General features: G+C 45.9%; 2 protein-coding genes across 2 annotated transcripts; both read left to right on the forward strand.

The window, feature by feature from the left end:
- The first annotated feature begins 11,478 nt into the window (after positions 1–11,478).
- Positions 11,479–12,717, forward strand: LOC136512531 (thioredoxin F, chloroplastic-like). The gene is made up of 3 exons (XM_066506494.1): positions 11,479–11,892; positions 11,995–12,094; positions 12,296–12,717. Exons 1-3 carry the CDS (start codon positions 11,573–11,575, stop codon positions 12,428–12,430), a joined length of 555 nt encoding a protein of 184 aa, XP_066362591.1. The 5' UTR covers positions 11,479–11,572; the 3' UTR covers positions 12,431–12,717.
- A 4,357-nt stretch (positions 12,718–17,074) lies between these two features.
- LOC136512105 (small ribosomal subunit protein mS33-like) lies at positions 17,075–19,448 on the forward strand. Its single transcript, XM_066506103.1, has 2 exons — positions 17,075–17,352; positions 19,183–19,448. Exons 1-2 carry the CDS (start codon positions 17,129–17,131, stop codon positions 19,271–19,273), a joined length of 315 nt encoding a protein of 104 aa, XP_066362200.1. The 5' UTR covers positions 17,075–17,128; the 3' UTR covers positions 19,274–19,448.
- The last annotated feature ends 903 nt before the right edge of the window (positions 19,449–20,351 follow it).

The raw sequence follows: 20,351 nt of genomic DNA on the forward strand, positions 1-20,351 counted from the left end.
TGACCCCCTGGCCCGCCCCTGCCACCGTGGTTGGCTCTTGGTCGCGTGGGCGGTTGAGCGTGGCGTGGAGAAGATGAACAGGAGGGCTGACATGCGGGGCCGGTTGGGCTGGTTGGCTGGCGCGGGCCGAGCAGGCCGAGCCTGCGAGGCCTTCTTCTTCCCTTTTTCTTTTTTGTTTTCTTTTTCTTCTTCCTTGATTTGAATTCAAATTTGGTTTTTTAAAATTTGGATTCCAAATTGGTGCACCATATTCATTGGAGTTGTTAAGCATATCATAACTCAAATGGAAATCCAAATCACATTTTGAATAATCAATGTATGCAACACTTTATTTGTTAGAATTTAAATAAACACAATTAACTAATGACATGCCATGCTTATGTGTTAACTTGGGTTGGGGTTAGACCTAATGCATCTCTTAGGTTGGGTTACTATACATGACACTCATCATCGCATGGGAGTTTTAAGAAAATTTTTGTAGTTGGTATTTTTAGTGTGTGGATTTTTGGGTTGTTACACTACAGAACCTAGGCTACTAAAGAAACTAAGGAGATACCAATATACCTGGTGGTACCCTAAGACCATCATCCCTTTCCAAAGCATCAGCTAGAATTAGAGCATCATGAGCTGAACCTTCCCAACCAGCTAACACATAAGTGAATCTTAGTTCAAAATCAACTGCAGCCAGGACATTTTGGGTGGTTGTACGCTTCCTGCCCATGAAAGTAGCTCTGTGTTTCTCAGGAACTCGAGCAAGAACATGAGTACCATCAATGGCACCAACACAGTCCTAAACAAAAAAGGTACATCAACATGGAAGTCCTAGTAGTGAAAATGGAATAGGTGAAGTAAGAAACTCCAACCTTGAAGAAAGGATTCCATTTTCTGCTATTTTGAATTTTGGGATGGACTGAAGTAGAAGGAGCCACTATCATTTCATTTCTGAGTTCACCGACTGCATAAAGCACTTCCTGGAAATATCTACTGATAGTTTTAGTAGACCTCCTGAAAGTGTGTTTGATGACCCTGAATCTTGTGGTATGCCCAACCACTAGAAGGAATATGGCAACCTATTCTTCAATCTGATAGTTAATGCTATCCCTGAGTACGCCCCTATTGCGAAACAAGTCACAAAGCTAGAAGAAAGGAGCTCTCTTCATCCTAAGAAGCTCCACACAACTGTTGTCATCGCTGTGGTGGATGAACCTAAGGTTTGTTGCCCTTTCTTGATCTCTAACAGACATTGGGCCATACGTAATCCCTCTCCTACTGGATGACATCCGTCTGAATCTAACAAAGAGCCAAGCACTCATGATGACAACCATTGCTGCACCCCTAACGATGAGCCGGTGACACCTAATTGAGGGATCCATGATGCCAAACAAGAAATTGGGACTAAGTATTAGTACAACCTCAACCTTAACCAAATCAAACGATCAACTATGACACCAAAGGGAGCGCCCCCAGATCCTAGCCAAACATGGATGAAACCCTAGAGGTCATGGCAAAGAAAGATGGATCTGAACTAGAACTTGATGCTAAACAAGAAATAGGGCTACCAATTACTCGGACCAAAGCAGCAGTATGAACGAAACCCTAATCAGTTCTAGGGACCAGCTGCGACAAGACATGCTGTGCCACCCAGGTCCACAGCAATCATCGACCAAATCCCTAAAGCTCAGCATAAAATTGAACCATCCATAACAGATCTACGACAAATCCGTAGCAGAAGAAAGAACGAAACAAGAAAACACGAAGGAGATGGGGATTAGGCCGCGTACCAGTGGCCCACCTCGCTTACTAGATGCGCCGATGAGGTTCATCGACACCGGCGGCACCCCAAGGAGGACAAACACGGAAGGGGGCAAGAGCAAGAGCAAGAGTGGCACCGCTGAGAGCGAGTGAACAGTACCCAAGAAACCCTAGGGGGCGGTGAGGCGCGGCTTATATTCGGTGGCTACCGAGAGCCACCTGGGCCCATGGGACGGAGCGGGCGCGTAGCTTGGCCAAGCCAAGCCCAAAAAATGGATCGCAATTGCGTTCTTTGGGAGCCAGGCCCAGGTGCGTACGGTGGCCAGCGTAAGCCTGGCTAAGGCCCAAGAACAAGCAACCAAACATCCACATCTTAGCTCCAGCAGGCCTAGCTAGGGGTTGGCCACCCAACCAAACAGGCCCACATCCGTTGGGCTCAAAACATAGTCACTTCGCACTGACTGGACACGCTGTTATGTTGCACCGGATGTGTCCGGTTAGGTGCGCCCAATCACCATTGAAGCGCCACATGTCTTGTCCTTTCAAATGTAGCCATTGGCGCGCAATGGCTACTCGCAACCGCGCTGTTAGACACTGACCGGACACGTCGATCAATGATCAGATGCTCCAGCACCACAAGTTCGGTCACAGTCTAGAGAGCTCCTAGAGCTACTTTGAGCTAACCAAACGCATCTGGTCCAAGCGACCGGACGCAACCAGTGTCCGATGAATTATTTCATCCAAACAGAGAACACGCAAATCACGACCGGACGTGTCCGGACTCCGAGTCCGATCGCTACACTCATGTCCGGTAACCTCGGCGCCATGCGTGCCAGTTGAGCAAAAGTAGCATGGGGGCGTTCGATCGCCTGGCCAAACCAGCGTCCAGTCACAGCCACACTGCTGCCCATGCCCAGGGTTAGGTACCGGACATGTCCGGTCCCTACGGGACCAGCGTTTGGTCAATTCAGAGAACCCCTTCTCTTCTCCAACTTCTTCACCCTTGCTCCCAAGTGCTAAACACAATGCTATAACAACCTAAAAACTCCATGATTTTAAAATAGGAGGAAATGACTTAATTATGCATTTTGTGAGCATTTAAATTTAGGAAAATGATAATTTTGTTAAAAATAAAATCAAATATAGGTCTACAAACATGTATGTGCATTCATGCTGCTGCATATTATTTTGTATTGAGTGGTTTGAAATCAAACTTCAAATTGATTGGAATTTGTATTTCAAAATTTGTTCAGAAAATTGGAAAAGAAAAAGAAAAAAAGAAATTCTCTCTCTTTCATTTTCGGCCTGCTGGCCCAGTCAGCCTGCTCTCCCCGCCGGCCCAGCTGCCCCGCTCGGCCTTTCCCTCTCCCGTGCCTCGTGGACCAGCAGGGCGGCCCAGTAGACGCGCCCGTGCCCTTTCTCTCTCTCTCTGACGCCTGGTCCCCCTCTTTTGCTTACGCTGACAGACTGGGCCCACTAGTTAGCTCCGTCATCAACCTCAGTTCGTATTATACCCGAACACTGAGTCGGTGTCCATGTCTGCCTTCGTTACGCCGCCCCCTCGGTCTTGTGCCCCACGGCTGCCCGGGCCTTAAATAGCGAAGCCCTGCGCCTGAGCCTCCCCCACCAAGCCCTAACGCAAGCCCTACGCCGCTAGGAACCCTAGCTCCGTAGCCATCCTGAGCCGTCGAGAAGAAGCTAAAGTCGTCGTGTCATTTTGTTGGTCCTCCATCACGGTAAGCACAACTCAGAGCTTCGCGTGAAGTTCTTGAACCGGTTTAGCCCCGTATTCCTCTCTTTCTCCCTCTGTTATGGCTTTCCCCGCGCCGCAGTCGCTTCGTAGCCACCATAGCCCATCGCCCGCCTTATCTGCTCAGCAATAGCCGCCAAAGATCTCCTAGATGAATTGTTTTAGCCCTAATCTATCTCTCGGTGTTTTTGGTTTGTCCCGCCATAGCCCGTAGGCCTAGATGCAACTAAGCCGACGAGCTTGCTTGATTTCCGGCCATGGCGTCGCCACGCTCGGTCCTGTTCCGGCTGGACGACCACGCCAGCCCCTCCCATCCATCCAATCTAAGATCAAGGGCTAGGATTAGAACATACCGATTCGCCTGGCAAGTTTGCAAAAGAGCCCCTGTAGTTTCACGTAATAGAACCCGCCCTCCCTATACTTTTGCTAAAGAGACCCTCGGCTTTTGAATAATCTAACCCGCAATCCATAGCACCTTTCTAGAATATGTTTTCCTTTTCAGAAAGTGTAGTTTTCTTCAGATTAGATTCAAAATATGTTTTCATCTATTTACAGTTTTGCCACTAATCTTGTTTTAGCCATAAAATCTACGTTTTAACTCCGATTTGACCCGTTCAACTTGCGTTAGGTTTGTAATTCCATAATCTACATGTTCATACTACTGTTAGGTATGTTTTCAACTTTTAAAATTCGAGGTTAGATTTAATCTATTATTTTACTAAAAGAAATCTTGTTTAAATCATAACTTTTTCGTTTTAGCTCTGAATTTTGTGATCTTTGTGTCTGTGTGATCTTAGCAAGACATAGATTCGTTTTACAAACTTTTTATCTTGATTTTATGCTGATTGGTGTACTATTCTAATCTATAGCTTTTGTCTACTATGCATGATTACTTTTGGATGCTTGTATATTGTTGTGATTATCGAGTATAGATGGTGAGCAATTCGTGGGTGACCAAGAGTACTACTTTGACGAGCAGGATCAGCAGGAGCACTTTGTTCAAGGCAAGTATAGCATGGGATTATCCTTATTTCCTATCAACTTTAATACATTTAATTCATGTTGCATGCGTCGCCTTGATAGGGATTTCCTAGAATTGAACTTATACCTTGTCTCCTATGGGATATGTATTGGGTAGCTTTGCTAGTGCTCAACTAAACCATGATCTTGTAACTTGACTAATGGTATATGCAATAAACATTAAAATATGACTTTTTAGCAACTTGAAAATAGGGGGCTGAAGTGTTTAGCTACTTTCTAAATGCTTCAGATTTCTCTCCTTAAGGACTTATCTATAAGTGATTATCCGGGACTTACAGTACAGCTATGAGAGCTACATGGCTCTGGCTTTAGCTCAGTATGATGACATTTTCTAGCTTTTTAGTGGTTACCTTATTGGCGTAAGAATGGCTTGCCGAATCGGGTATAGGACAGTCTCTACTCTTATGTGTATAGCCATGATGGAATTATGGCATTCGATAGGGGGTTCCTATATCTGTTTGCAGAGTGAATCTAATAGCCCTAACTTGTTAGACGAACCTTTGAAATGCTTTATAGTGAACCCTGTCTGCTCGCCTTGGAAGTGTTTTGGGAGTAATTAACCCGGGCATATGGGTATCACGACTCACAGTGAAAGTGTACAATCTCTACAGAGTGTAAAACTGGTATATCAGCCATGCTCACGGTCACGAGCGGCCTTAGAACCCTTATAGAATAGATGATAGCTAAGAATTATTTGTTTATGCTATTCATTATTCTTGTTTACATTGATCATGTGTTTTACTTTGGGAATTAAGACAACTTGTTGCTATTCCTATGCTAAAGTTGTGACAACTAAAAGCTAAATGTTGTTAAACCTGTGTCAAGCCTTTGGAGCCTCATGAACATCAGGTTACACTTATTGAGTATGACACATACTTACGTTTGTTTATTTTCATTATTTGGATAAAAATCTCAGATGGGTAATAGATGGCTATAGTAATGACGACTTTCCTAAGGATTACTAGACTTATGGTCAACCAGTTGACGTCCCTGTGATATGGAGCTTCCGCGAGAGATCTTTTCTTTATACTTCTGCTACATTTATGTGAAGACTCTATCTTATTATTCGTGATGTAATAAACACTTATGATGATACTATTTATAATTTGTCGATTTATGTGTGTGACTGATCTCTGAGTGCACATAAGATTTTGCATCCCATTTTATCTTTAAAATCGAGTGTGACAGATTGGTATCAAAGTCGTGTTGACTGTAGAACGCAAGCCTAGTTAGCAATGGTCGTTTTAGCCTTTTTTGCTTCACTCATTTCATGCGTTCCATCTTACCCTTGTTATTTGCTAAATTTTATGCTTTCTTTTGCCTCACTCTGTTATAAAAATTATTGCTTCTAATCTGACTAAATCTAATTCTGTAAATGCCTCATGCCAATAAGACCGCTCGCATCAGCACTGGAGGTTACTACCCGCCTCGTGGGTTATATGAGTCCATGGATCCACATGAGGAGAAGGAGGAATCCTAGGAGCAAGAGGTTGACTCGCCAGCATCTGCACCTGTGCCTGAGCCATTCCAGGAAGAGTCTAAAGAACCCAAAGAAGTGGAGGTCGTTGTATTGTCTGATGATGAGGAGGACGTCGTTCAAGAAGATCAGCTTACCCCTACCATGGGATGGACTACAAAGATCTGGTACAAGTTGGGGTGTGAATCCTCCGTCTCGCACCACCGACTTATGGGGATTCTTTAGACCTACTACGCTGATTGGGACGTAGATGTGGAGTATGTCTGCGAAGAGCATACGCACCCTCTGGAGCACACTTATTGGAAGACCAAGGTGTGCATCTCCATCACCCTCTGGAGCACACTTATTGGAAGACCAAGGTGTGCATCTCCATCAGGGATGAAGAAAAGGAAGCATACCAGCTGGACTCGAACTATGTGCATCACGCTCACTATGTCACCATGGAAGATAGCATTGAAGATGCAGCCGCTGTAGCCTGCATGGGACTCTGTGGTCGTCACTTTAATGATACGAAGGAAGATCAGTATCATTTCCTCCCTCACCAACACCCTGACTTGGGGTGGGCAATAATAGACCCTAAAGGCATGGATCCCACAACTCAAGTGATGGTGCACTATGCCTATGAATTAGTGGACAAGAATCGATGGCTGAAAGATCAGCTGAAGGCACAGGAGGCGACCCTTAAGAGATACCGACAAGTGATAGATAAGCAAAGGGTGTGCCTCAACCTGTCAAGGATCTATGAGGAGCTTTCCCATAAATTTTGCACATATGTGTTGGAGTCCCTTCTATGTAATAAGACGTTAGTAGCACGGGTCAAGTTGAGTCAAGTCGAGTCTAGTAGTGTGGTGTGAACTTTGGTGTGCCTAGTTGATTTATTATTAGGTTTATGTGTGAGTTGGATTTTTGTAATGAGTGCTGGAACTTTGTGGACATATCTGTAAGTTTCATAGTTAAGAATATTAAAGTTTGAGTCAATAAATAAATAGTTGGGTTTGGTATATCTTGTTCTCTTGGAATCTATTTTTCGGAGCAATCTTCCCTTATCTTAGTGCCAATCTAAATCTACTTGACCAAAAATTATGAAATTTTTATGGGAATAACTAGACTTAAGTATCTTTCCAATGCCTCTGGAATCACCCCTATATCTGATCTGGTTTGAGAGATATAGCTGTTGTAAGTTGAAGTTTCTGCGTAGTCTGGAATCTGGAACAGTTTCGGTTGTATCCTATTTTTGAGTAACCTAACGACAGAATCTGGGCATATGGTCTGAATAAAAGTTGTATATAAATTATTAAGCTTTTGAAACATGTAAAGCACGCCTCTTTTGAATATCTGGAACTCGAGATATGATTGTTTTACTGAGCTGCTAATTTTCAGAATGTATCCTATATCTATATAAGTGCCTATAACTTGAAAATCTCTAAATTTGGAATATTTGTGTTGGATGTCAGATGTCTGGAAGAGAAAGAGGTCGATGTCATGGAGGTGTTCTCCCACATCCACCACCACCACCGCCACCTACTATTGAGCAGCTTCTGGCAATGCAGACACAGATTATGCAAGCTCTGGTGCAGAGTCAGCAGAATCAAACAATTGATGGAGCACCACGTAAAAAACAATGGAACTCTGTGGTTTGGGAAAAAACTATGTGCGCCGGAGAATAAGGCTATACGAGATGCAATTCTGCGTGAGGCACATGAGTCTGCTTACTCTATACATCCCGGGAGTACCAAGATGTACTTGGATTTGAAAGAGAAGTATTGGTGGTACGAACTAAAGAGAGATGTTACATAATATGTTGCTTTATGTGATACATGTCAGAGAGTCAAATCTGAACATCAAAGACCTGCAGGATTGTTACAACCAATGAAGATACCTGAGTGGAAGTAAGAAGTTGGAATGGATTTTATTGTTGGGTTACCACGCACTCAGAGAGGTTATGATTCAATATGAGTGATAGTGGATCAGTTAACTAAAGTTGCTCACTTTATACCGGTCAAGACTACTTATAATGGACCGAGGTTGGCCCAATTATATATGGAGAAGATAGTGTCTACATGGAGTTCCCAAGAAAATTATGTCTAATCGAGATACTCAATTTACATCTCATTTTTGGCAGCAAGTACATAGTTCATTGGGAACAAAGTTGAATTTTAGCACAGCATAGATTAATTAGATATTAGAGGACATGTTGAAAGCTTGTGCATTGCAGTATGGTACAAGTTAGGGCAAGAGTTTGCCTTATGCAGAGTTCTCGTATAACAATAGTTATCAGAAGAGTCTCAATATGGCACCTTTCGAAGCTTTGTATGGACGACAGTGCTCCACACATGAAAGATCACGAGGATCAAATATATTGGGCAAACCTTTGATCTGAAACTCAAACTTCTGAAGCTTCATCCATCTTGGACCGAACTTTAGTAGGTCAAACTGGCTGATCTTCTCACAAAAACTCACTACAAGTTTGTCCAATGATCCAACCCTGTGAAGGCACTCCAGCCACTTTTCCCTACCTACTACTTCGTTGCAGCCAATAAGGTGGAGAGCAGACAGATTCTTGCAGCCTTCAGCCACTGAGAGAAAACCCAGACGAAGTTATTGCTGGTAGTTTGTTCAACCTCAGAGACTTCATCTTCTTGAAGCACGCTAAAAAGCCAAGGCCTAAGTCATGAACATTCGTGCAGAAGCTTAAGGTGAGATCAGTCAATGAGGGGCAGCAAGATGAAAACACCTGAAGGCCATGATCGTCCAACGGCATCACATGGAATTTCACTTTGCACAAATTGGGGTACCGGAAGCACAAACGATTCAAGGCCATTGCTGGGAAAATGCCACAACCAAAGTACATGGAATTCCTCAGCTCTCCCTCAACGGCATATAGTCGCTTTGACACGAGAGAAAGAGATTTAAGATCACTTGGACTGGTAAGCCGCTTGACAATCTCTGCAAGCAGCACCTTTGGGAGATCGTCCATTGAGCAATGCAGCTTGGCTAGTCTGACAATCTCAAGGTGTGGTAGGTATTCAGAGTGCGAGACTGAAATAAAGGAGATGGAATTCAGTACGAAGCATTGAAGATAATCAGATCATGGCACTGAAATTAATCAAGAAGTGAAAATGCATATGATGATGTTTTGAAGCTATTATAACATATTAAAAGCTCTTATGTCCATCCTAACATAGAGGCTACTAATTGAGTTAACTTAGCAACATCACATCGATATTAATTGGAGATTGATCATCGGTATCAGTACCAAATCATTTTTCAATACTCAGCTTCTTTTTTCATCAGGATACTGATCAGACCATGCAAGAGGACAAGTGGTACTCCATATATTGAAGTGCAAAACACATTGTGTGCACACAAATAGATGAACTTTTTCTTTAGATAACACATATATGAAGCATACAGATCAGTACGAACTAAGCAGATCATATAGAAGAGTGCAGAATGATCAGATATGAAGCTAAGGTCACACAGAAGAACTTTTGTGTCAAAATATCCTACATCTCCTAGAAGCCAAGAAGAAGACAAAATTAGGCAGCACGCTAAAAGGTTCATGCGCCTACCTGTTTACCTCATGAATGAAAAAGTTGAATTTGGGCATAACCTGTTAACCTATTTATCCAGCCATAAATCACAGAGCAAACATCAAGGAAGCGAGAAACACACCAAACTATGACCCTAGTATGCACATTCTGCTCAAACAGTTAAAACAATGGAACTAGAAATTTTAGATATCAGACCACTTGGTCCAGCTTTTATTGAAATCCAACATATGGTAGTTCAGAACTGGTGATACCAGCAGTTTACAGGATATGAGGTCAAAACAGTCACACCGGTTTCAACCAACTCCAAAGAACACTAACAGCCATAGCTAAGAACATTCTTCGAAGAAATGACAGCGAGCCACCATGACCTGTCCCTCTAAAACAGCACAACGACCAAAGCAAGTTTAGACGACAAAACAAAACGTTGCCATGCCAGCAACTTCTCCACCGTCCAAAGGAACTAGATTACAGGCTAACTAAACGAACAGGCGACGTGTAGTCATCTCCATATTTGGGAAACGCCTACCCAATCGCATCAAAATCTGGCCCCATAAAACTCATACGAAATCCAACAAATCTATGAGGGCTGCCAAGCGACTCCTGTACGAGCAGCACAGACGAATCGAGCCTATTCCATGGGTTATACTGAAGTAGCTTTTGCTCAGATCAGCAGCGCAAGGAGAGGGAGGAAGAACCCAGCGCCATACCAGAAGTAATGAAGAGATCCCGCTAGGTCTCTGCGGGTGGGTGGCGGGGGGGCGGCGCCATGAGCAGCAGAGAGAGCACCCACTACCGGACCGGGAGAAGAAGAGCACAAAACCCTCGGCACGGGAGTTCGCCGCAACTTTTCACTGACTCCAACCACGGCAACTCAAATCTAAGACTCATTTCACATTTTAGGTAATGCACAGTGAAAAGTTTAGGTACCCATAACTTTACCTCTCCAACGGACGCCCCAAGCCCCAAATCTCTCCTCTCATTCACCTCTCCCAACCACGCGGGGCACGGTGGCGGCCGGCAAGCGCGGGGCTAGTGCCGCGAGCGAGCGCACGGCGGCGGCCAGCGAGCGCGCGGCCAGCAGAGCAGAGCAGAGCGCGCCTGCGCGGCGCGGCCGGCGCGTCCTGCGCGGCTTGGGCGGCGAGCTCTCCCTCCCTCCCCGCCGAGCAGAGGCCCCGCCGGCGAGCTCTTGACCCGCGGCCGGCGAGTTCCAGGCGCGCGCGGCGGTGTCCGCAGCCGCGACCGGGCATCCGCGGTGCCCGCCCCCCGGCACAGGCGCGGGAGCCCCTTCCTCGGCCGGCGGCGCTAGGGCGAGCGCGCCCCCTGGCGGCGGCCCTGGGCGAGCGCGCCGGCGGGGAGGTGGGCCGCAGCGAGGGCGCGGGCGTGGCGCAGGGCGAGGGCTGCCCCTGCTGCGGCGGCGCACCGACGCAGGGCGAGGGCTGCCCCTGCTGCGGTGGCGCACGTGCTGCCCCGCCCCTGTGCCGGGCTCCGCACCTGCTCCCTCTCTCTCTCGTTTTGCGTCGTCGAGAACGAAGACGCATTTTTGCGTCGCGAGTCGGATGCTACGCAAAATGGCTACCGTGTTTCCCTTCTCCGTTGGAGCATGATTTCGGAACCCAAAACACTGTGCCGTATGCATTTTACGTTTGGGTCTGCGTTTACCTATTCCGTTGGAGACAGTCTAAGCAGAGAGGGAAAGTGTTCAGTCAGAATGGGCCTGGGCTTGGGCTTGTTCTGGGCCTGTCATTCGTTTTGTTCCGCGGCCCAAGCGAAAATCACCAGGCGAACGAGCGAGAACGAGCTGCGTGGCGTGGCGTGTGTGTGATTGGCGCCACGCGGCTTATCTTGGGGAATCCCGGCGGCCAATCACAGCCACCACCTTTGCTTGCCCCGTCCCTCCATCACCGCCAGCCAGTCAGTCCCCCAGCGGCCGCTACTGTACCCTCAGCTACCTCCGCTCCCATCGATCCGTCCACCAGCGAGTACGTACGGACCAGACCAATGGCCCTGCGCATACCCACCATCTCCTCGTCCCACGGGCTGGCCTCCTCGCCGGCTGTCTTCTTGGCGGTTGGCAGCAGCTGGGCGTCGTCGGCGGCGGCGGCGGTCCAGAAGAGGAGCCTGCTGCTGTCGACGACAACCTCCGAGACGCGGGGAGGAGGAGTCGCGCCGGTGAGGTCGAGCGGGCTCGAGACGACCTCGGTGGGAGTGAGAGCTGAGGCCATCACCGGGCAGGTCACGGAGGTCAACAAGGACACCTTTTGGCCCATCGTCGAGGCCGCCGGCGACAAGGTCGTCGTCCTCGACATGTACACTGAATGGTACGTACAATTTTTTACTACTAAGAAAGTAAGAATCTGAGGCTGTAAATTGTAGAATCTGAGACTGTAAATTGTAGAATCTGAGACAGTTTTCATTTGCAGGTGCGGGCCTTGCAAAGTGATGGCTCCCAAGTTCCAAGAGATGTCTGAGAAGAACCTGGATGTTGTGTTCCTCAAGCTCGACTGCAACCAGGACAACAAGGTCAGCTAGCTATTAACTACCTAAGCTAGGATTACTTAGCTTTGATTGACATCTATGATCTATCTCTTCTCTTCTGTGTCTGTATTTCGTTCATCAAATCATCAATCATCACTGCTAGCTGTGGAATATGTATGGCATGCATGAATACTGAAAAGAAACCCTGCTGGCCTGTATTTGTGTGGCACTTGCTTGTTGTTGCAGCCACTTGCAAAGGAACTGGGAATAAAGGTTGTGCCAACGTTCAAGATCCTCAAGGGTGGGAAGGTCGTCAAGGAGGTCACTGGCGCCAAGATCGAGGAGCTAGCGCATGCCATCGACACAGTCAAGTCAGGCTGATCAGAAGACAAAGAAAATGGCCTGAAAGTTAAGCAAGATCGATGTGCGTGATGTGTAACTAGTGCAGAAGACTGTGAATGAATGAGCCACCACTGCGCTGCAACCCCCTTTTGTGGGAGTGGATAGATACTTGTCAAACACGTATGCAGAAAACAAGCTATTCTAGTTCTTCTGCTTATGATTTTTATCGATCGGTCGGTCATCAGGACCGGCAAATACACAATTAATCATTCATATGGATGGAGCGCTAGCTCGTTGTAAATAATAACCATCATCAGGTTATCATCTTCCTCTCTCTTTTGTCTGTCTAGCTAATCACTGGCTGCTTCAAAGTTCAGAGCATTTGGTTTTCTGATCCTTGGAGAAAAGTTGGTGTGTGCGGTGCATGATCTGATTATCGATACGTTGTTGCTCTGTTATGCGATGTCAGCGCTTGGAATGGAATCTGAAAAACATTTATCCTGAATTGCAATGCGTATAGACTCATGCATTGACTCTTGGGAACTGCAAGCACACATACCATCATGGCATCATGCTAAGGGACGTGAGGTTGATCCACCCGGCCGGGCAGAGGGATCGGACACAGAGAACAACCAAGTGGAATATCCTCTGCAGATGTTGTTGTTCCAGTTCCAATTGCAGAAGTGCTGGGTCTATGTTGAGACCATGATGTTGACGGTCGATGATGAAGACAGCACACTTCTGTATATATATAGCCTCGATCATACTGTGCAAGTAATAACTTGCATCTTGTTGCATTGTAGGCACAACTAGAACGGTTGGTGCAGGGGTGATAATCCCCCAAAACTTAATTCAAACAGCTTTTCCATATTATATAGCTTCTACCATGTACTTTGTGCACGCGTCTGGAGTTTGTAATAATTAGCCTGATTCTATCCTTGATAGATGAAGCCGGATATTTTATCCTTTATCTAAAAAAAATATAGCTTCTACCATGCAAAAAACAAGTTGTTGAAGAACAAAAATGATCAACGGGCTTTGCAATAATTAATGTTTATAATGATGAAAGAGTCCCAAGGCATACTTTCTATCGTCGCAACCAACCAGCCTGGCCGGTCTCTCTGATGCTCCTCGGCCCGACCAGCGTCCTCAGCCCGTCAAAAACCGGCTTGCCTGTTCAGTCCGAACCGAATACTTTCCAATTCGGTTTTTTTACATGTTTTCACATAAAAAACTTATAGAGATTATGATTGGAGTCGTTTTCTATTGGGATAAGACCACCCCTCTATATATATCAGAGGATCATGGTCGATTGAAGGATCCAATACTTAATCATCTTTTTTACATGTATACCTAATTTTTGCCTTTTTTTCAACTCTCATGTTGTTGGTTGCATCTCTCCATACTGTGTGTTCGAGTCCGAACCGAATACTTTCCAATTCGATTTTTGGACATTTTTCGCATAAAAAACTTTGAAGATTATGATTGGACTCGTTCTCTATTGGGATAAGACCACCCCTCTATATATATCAGAGGATCATGGTCGATTGAAGGATCCAATACTTAATCGTCTTTTTTACATTTATTACCTATTTTCTCCTTTTTTTCAACTCTCATGTTGTTGGTTGCATCTCTCCACAAGATTCAACGATGTTCTATGTGGCCTTGCCGACCCTATAACAATCTTAGACGTGCTCCTCCCGAGAGACGTTCTCGGGCTTTTGCGGCGAAGTACGGACTCTATCGGTAGATCGGTTTCGTCGATCCCTAGAGTTGCTTGCTGTGTGTGATAAGTTAATTGAACCTGGACGTGCTACTCCTCGCCGGAGTGTGATTTGGATCTCAATACGGCGTACTCCCTCCGTCCTGTATTATTTGCACATCTAGAGTTGAACGTGAAAACCAAGACAACTGCTACGCTTTTGCCCCTATACGAAAGTGACCGTGCGGAGGCAGAAGGCATTCTTCGGATTGACTGAAAGCATCGTCTACTTTTTTTAAATACAGCTGATGATGGAATGAGTGGTTGAGAAGGCTCCAGAGTCTAAATGGAGGTGGCGGAGTCGATTTTTTTCTGCTTCTGTGAGTTTTTTTTTATGACACAAGTGAACTTTTTTTTTTGTCCCACCTGCGGCTGCTCAGTCTGATATGTGGATGTGATAGCCTGTATTGTGGCCTTTTATTTTGGGAAAAATTTTAAATGGAAGACTTACAATTATTGGTGGACAGAGGGAGTAAGCAACACAAGTTATTCCAGAGGCATATTCCTGCACCGAACTCGAAAAACCCCCACGATGCTCCACGTAGCAAAAGACTATAGTGGTTTTGAACTTTTGATGGTCCACGTAGCAAAAACACGTAGCGTGCAGGAAAGGAGCACCAAAGCTTTTAAAAGAACCAAAATACACCAAGCAAACACAGGTCCTGTTTTTTGGCCTTTACAAGCTGTCAGTGCACAAGCATCGCCTTCGTCCTCTCAGGTGGGTCCCAGCAAATATTTACATAAAAAAACTAATAAATTCGGGATTCAGCAACCACTTTTAGGGCATCGGTGGTTGCAACGTGGAGAAAACAGGAAGGCCATAAGAGCAACCCCAGAAGACTCTCTGTATCATTCATAAATACTAGGAATAGAGATTTTGGTAAAAATTATTCTTCAATATCTTGTCTAAATGGTTATGCAAATATACTCTTCTTTTATTCTAGATTTTTCGCTAACCAAAAATAGAAGACAAGAATAGCTTCCTAGAGTGCGCACGAGATATAGAAAATCTGTTGGAGAGTGAAAAGATATAGAAAACGATTTTTATGGAAATGACTTTTCAATGATGATTTAGAGATAGATTTAGAAAGACTTTTGGAGATGCTCTAATATCCCACACAATCGATGTCCACTAGGACACTAGGTGGACTCCTATTGGAGTTCGTAATGTCCTGCTCAGCCCAGACTCAGGTTATTGAAACCCACAATAAGCTAAAGGCTTAGGCTTAACTCAACTCAAAAGACTAGTCTGACAGATAAGAGTTGCCTCCCTCTACTTTATCATCAATTTTCAATGTGGGCTAAACCTAACAAATGCAAAAAAACAAGCATCAACTATTGCAATGGCAAACCTCAATCATTAAAAATAGGCTAAGCTTGTGAATATTCTATTAATGAATATGCTAGGAATATATACTTGTTGAGCATGGATGAAAAAACAACTCTGTGGCTAGCTATTCTAAGGTTTGTTCAGCTGTGAGCTTTGAGATGCATGGAAAAGCTATTCTAAGTTATGTGTTGTGAAAAGGTTATAAGTTGTTTGGTTAAAACAACTATGAAACTTGTTCTTTCTCTCTTTATGTCATTTGAAACAGTTGTAAAACATCTCTTTATTTGCACTCATTTGGAAAAACAGAAAGTTAAAAGTTAAAAGGAGGAAGAGAAGAATGAGATTAGTATGCTCTATGCAGCATAGGCCCCGTTCGCTGGTCTGAAACTTGGCTGAAACTGGCTGAAAACACTGTTCCGGCTGAATTGTTGTGAGAGAAAAACATTGTTCCGGCTGAAAAAAGAAGCCGAACAAGCCAAATATGAGGTAAGCCGAACAGGACAATAGAATCTTAGACCCAATATATAACTCAAAAACACCTATCAACCTATGTTCTAACTACAGAGAAAAGCTTGAGCAATTGTTCCTATCCTCTTGCACTACGGAGATAAGCCCGTGAAACTATGTCATCCTCTTGCAAAAAGGTGATGAGCAGTGCATTTAGAGCATCTCACATGTCACAGACCAATAGTTGCATAGTCCCTCGTTTTATCGAGCGCCTTGGCTAGCAGGATTCAAGAAAGAAGGTGCCAGCCCACACCTTGGAAGCCGCTCATGGTGAGCAGGTGTAGGCGGAGTACATTTTTTTAGGGAAACAGGAGGGGTTGTCCTCTACTAGACTTTTATTAACATAAATACAAATAAAAAAGAGTACATTGACATCCTCCTCTTATGCATTGAGGTCCTTATTTTCGGGTATTTTGGGTTTTTAGTGATTGGTGAACTATGACTAACACTGTTTTGCAGTGATAGCGGCAAAGAGTTAGTCAAATTGAGGTCATTTGGTTTTCTTGGCCCTCCGAGTTTGGATTTGGCATATTTTGCAACTTGCAAAGTTTCGTGAAGGCTAAGTACATAATAGTGTCTAAGTGCAATTTGGTGATGGGAGCACTTAGATGTAGTGCTACGAGACTAGTAGCTTTATCAATGTACGTTGCAGTGAGAGCGCTTTGTTGCACACATGACTCCTAGCAAAATTGATGAAGAGCGACCGGAATAGATATATGATAAATCATGATGGATCTCAAAGAAATTGAATTGTACAAAGTCAAACTTCAAAATGGAGCTTGAATTCAAGTTTTAAGTTCATCGGATCAGTTGGTGAAGGCCTCAGGAGACATTATGCTATACTGTAAAAACATGGATTTGATTCTTATAACAGAAACAAACATGGATTTTGTAGGAAACTATAAAAAGACCGTCCTCGTGGATTCTCTGAAAATTTAGTCACACTCGTGCAAAGCACGGAAAAAAGGAAAAAGGATGATGGCCCATCGGACATATCGTCCATTCATCCGGGCCGAGCTTACCGTGTTACCCGCCCGGTCCAGCCCACGAAACCACGGCAATACAGGGCGATCTGGGCCGTCGGTCCGTCAGATCACGAGCCATCCATTCCACCACCGCTGAGAGGGAGGAGGGAGAAATGAGCGCGGCGGCGGGCGGGCTGCGGCGGCTGCTGGCGGCGGCGGCGACGGCGGGGGCCGCGGAGGTGCGGGCGTCCATCTTTGGACACGCGCTGAACCTGACGGGGAAGCGCGCGGCGACGAAGCTTCTGCGGAAGAAGATGGTCGGCGACCAGGTGGCGCAGTGGTACCCCTACGACATCAAGCGCGACGACCCGCTCGTCATGGCGCGCGAGGAGAAGGAGTAAGTGCTCACGTCCTCCTCCTCCTCCCCCTCCCTTCTCCTCGGCCGCCGCTGGGGGACTTGTAGTGATCCGCATGTCTCGCTTGCTTTGCTACGGGATCCCTGTGCCGTGGGTTGCTCGTGCTCGGTGTGTGTTCGTTGATATGCCTCCGAACCAGTGTGTCATCTCGCTGACGCTCGGGGATGCATTTGTTGGTTTCAATTACCGACGCAAATTGATGGGATCACAGACTTGATGTACTAATCGTTAGTTGTTGCAACCAGGATGCTGTAGTGCCATTGCAGCATGGTGCTTCTAGGCATGGGAATACGGTGCTTTCACCTTTGATGGATATTTTTGCAGGTCTAGAGCAATTAGTATCTCTAGCACCTCTGGTGGCTGTCCAGTTCATTTTCATCTATCTTTGGTGGTGGTTGATGTCGATTTGGCACGATGTTGTGTTATTGTGAAGCAAATGAACGCCCTCAGTAGCATGGTTGTTCATACTGAATCTGATAGTAAACAGACCAGGGCGAGTAGGGAGCTAGTGATGCTGGATGATAAGTTGGCAGCAGCAGGCTGGGTAGCAGCTTCTACTGATTGTGTTGTTGCACAATGCATTTGTTTTTGTCAGAGGGTTAGTCTGGTAATCACCAAGTAAAGTATAGAACTATGTACTTTGGCTTCTCCAGCTAGTCTGGTGCTCTGATATCTGGATTTGGTGTCACTATAGGATATGTTGGCTTTTTTTCGTCCCAAGAATGCATCTATTGTTTGATAAGGAGTCCTCTCGCACAACTTAATATGTGTTGAGAAATGCAAGATACATACTACAGCTGACATGTCCAGAATATCTGTATTGAGATGATTTGTAGTACATTAAATCTGATCATTCAGTCTTTGACCATGTTGGACTTAGTTCTCTTTCGGTTTATTGCAAGCTTCATGCACATGGGCATATTTCCACTTAGTATCTAGGAATAGAAAACTGGTTGGCACAGACCCATCTATAATTTTTTTTTTTTTTGGTAATTTTTCTGAGGTAATGCTGACAGTTGAAAAATGTATGGAAAAATATGCAAGAATCAGTGTGACTACTTGATCCTCTCTTTTTGTTTTCTGGGTTTCAATTGAAACCATAAAAATCATAATTTGATCCTTCTTTCCTGGGTGTGAGTTGAAATCATGAAAATGGTGCAAACTCCCATATGTGTTTTCTTAATGGCATTAGGGTTGCATCAGGTTTGTCCTGTGCTGTTTGGAATAGGAGTTCAAGAATGCTTATCGAACCTTAGTTCTGCAGCGAGAACTACATGAGGAACCTGTGGATTGCCTTGCATCTTTAGAATGCCAGATTTTATTCTTATATAATTATACAAGTCTTCGGTTTTAGTATTCACCCTTGTAAGACAGTAAAGGTATTGCAGATTCCACTGGCATAGGAGTTTATGACTGCTTATCAAACCTTAGTTCTACTGCGAGGACCGAAATGGAGTTTGTGATGTTGTTATGTATAGTTACATGGTTTTAGACTTTTAGTATTCCCCCTTGGAAGACAGTAAATTTTTTGCAGATTTGACAATGAGATGCAAAAAAAAATGGAGCACGCTAGCTGAAAGATACTAAGAAAAGCATATAGCAAGTGTGAATCAAGCATGATAGATATTAGTGTTTCCCATTCTGAACTGCAGCATTGAACATAGCCTGTTGTTTTCTGTTCTTTCTGCCCACATTATCATGAGCCAAGAAGCAGATAAAATGCATAAGTTACAGAGTACTCAGTATTTTTTTATAGAACTTTCTCATTGCTATGAGCATTTGTCTTACTGGGACATGTCTACTTTCCGCAGGCGTCTGGCTAAGCTGGAAATGCTGAAGCGTCGTGGCAAGGGCCCGCCAAAGAAGGGCCAGGGAAGGCGTGCTGTCAAGAGAAGCAAATAGTCGTGCTACCAATGCTCAGCTCTGCTTCTGGCGTTTGCCTTGTTTGAATGCTGTAACGTAATGATTTGTTGGGTGACGATAGATGAAGAAACCCACGTTTGCTCTATCAAGTTTTATACTAGCTTACAACTGTTTTGCAATGAAACCGCCTTCCATGTTGGAAGAATGACGTGCTTCCAATAGAGTTCATGATCCTGACACCTAAGTGGCAGTTACAGTGTTTTGGTAGAAATTTTCAGGATGTATCAGGTATATTTCCGTCAAGATTAGGGAAAAAAAATCCGAATCTGAATTAAAGATGCTCAAAACTAATCTTGGCAATCGAAGAACATGCGCAGCATTGTACAACAACATGGTGGACACGAATGAACCGAAGTCAAACATCGTCGGAGCATGCATTATGGTGGCGTGGCGTCTAGAACTCGCCGCGTACGGCGTCGATGCAACTGCCGCCATCGAACACACCGGGGGCGGCGCCATTGCCAGCACCACCCCCGTCGCGCTTGTGAGGCACCGGGAAGCTCAGCACGCACGCGAAGTCGCTCTCCTCGCCGTCCTGCGCGGCGCGCACGGCGACCTTGACGCTGATCCAACCCTCTTCACGCTCCCGAGCGAGCGCCGCGGCCACGGCGCGCTCGCGCCGGCCGGGCGGGACGGGTTGCACGCCGGCCCACGCCACCGGCAGCGCGTTGCCTCCACCGCTGCGCTGCGTGAACCCCGGCAGCGCCACGGCGGCGCCGAGCTCCTGCCCGGCGTAGAACGGCGCGGCCCTGATCCCCGTGTACCGGCGCGCGTACAGGCTCGGCGGGCCGTCGAACCGCAGCACGGCGGAGAGGTTGTACGTGACGGCTGAGGCCGCGGCGTCGAAGGCAAGGGCGCGGAGCTCGCCGGACGCGACGTAGGGGACGACGTGGTGCGGCCGGAGGAGCAGCCGCGGGATAAGGGACGGCACGAGGACGAGCACCGCCAGGAACACGACCAACGGCGCGAGGCAGGCCGCGGCCGCGGCTGCCACTGCTGCCGTGCACTGCCGTCGCCGCTGGGTCGCCGGCGACGGCGCCTCCGGGGACATGGATCG

The sequence above is a fragment of the Miscanthus floridulus genome, chromosome 16 (genome assembly GCF_019320115.1).
Source record: "Miscanthus floridulus cultivar M001 chromosome 16, ASM1932011v1, whole genome shotgun sequence".
Classification (NCBI taxonomy): domain Eukaryota; kingdom Viridiplantae; phylum Streptophyta; class Magnoliopsida; order Poales; family Poaceae; genus Miscanthus; species Miscanthus floridulus.

Bases quoted from the DNA above. Each gene is read 5' to 3' on its own strand.
- LOC136512531 (XM_066506494.1), top strand. From the start codon at position 11,573: ATGGCCCTGCGCATACCCACCATCTCCTCGTCCCACGGGCTGGCCTCC. The intron at 11,893-11,994 runs GTACGTACAATT...TTTCATTTGCAG, and splicing joins CTCGACATGTACACTGAATG to GTGCGGGCCTTGCAAAGTGA. The intron at 12,095-12,295 runs GTCAGCTAGCTA...TTGTTGTTGCAG, and splicing joins ACTGCAACCAGGACAACAAG to CCACTTGCAAAGGAACTGGG.
- LOC136512105 (XM_066506103.1), top strand. From the start codon at position 17,129: ATGAGCGCGGCGGCGGGCGGGCTGCGGCGGCTGCTGGCGGCGGCGGCG. The intron at 17,353-19,182 runs GTAAGTGCTCAC...TACTTTCCGCAG, and splicing joins ATGGCGCGCGAGGAGAAGGA to GCGTCTGGCTAAGCTGGAAA.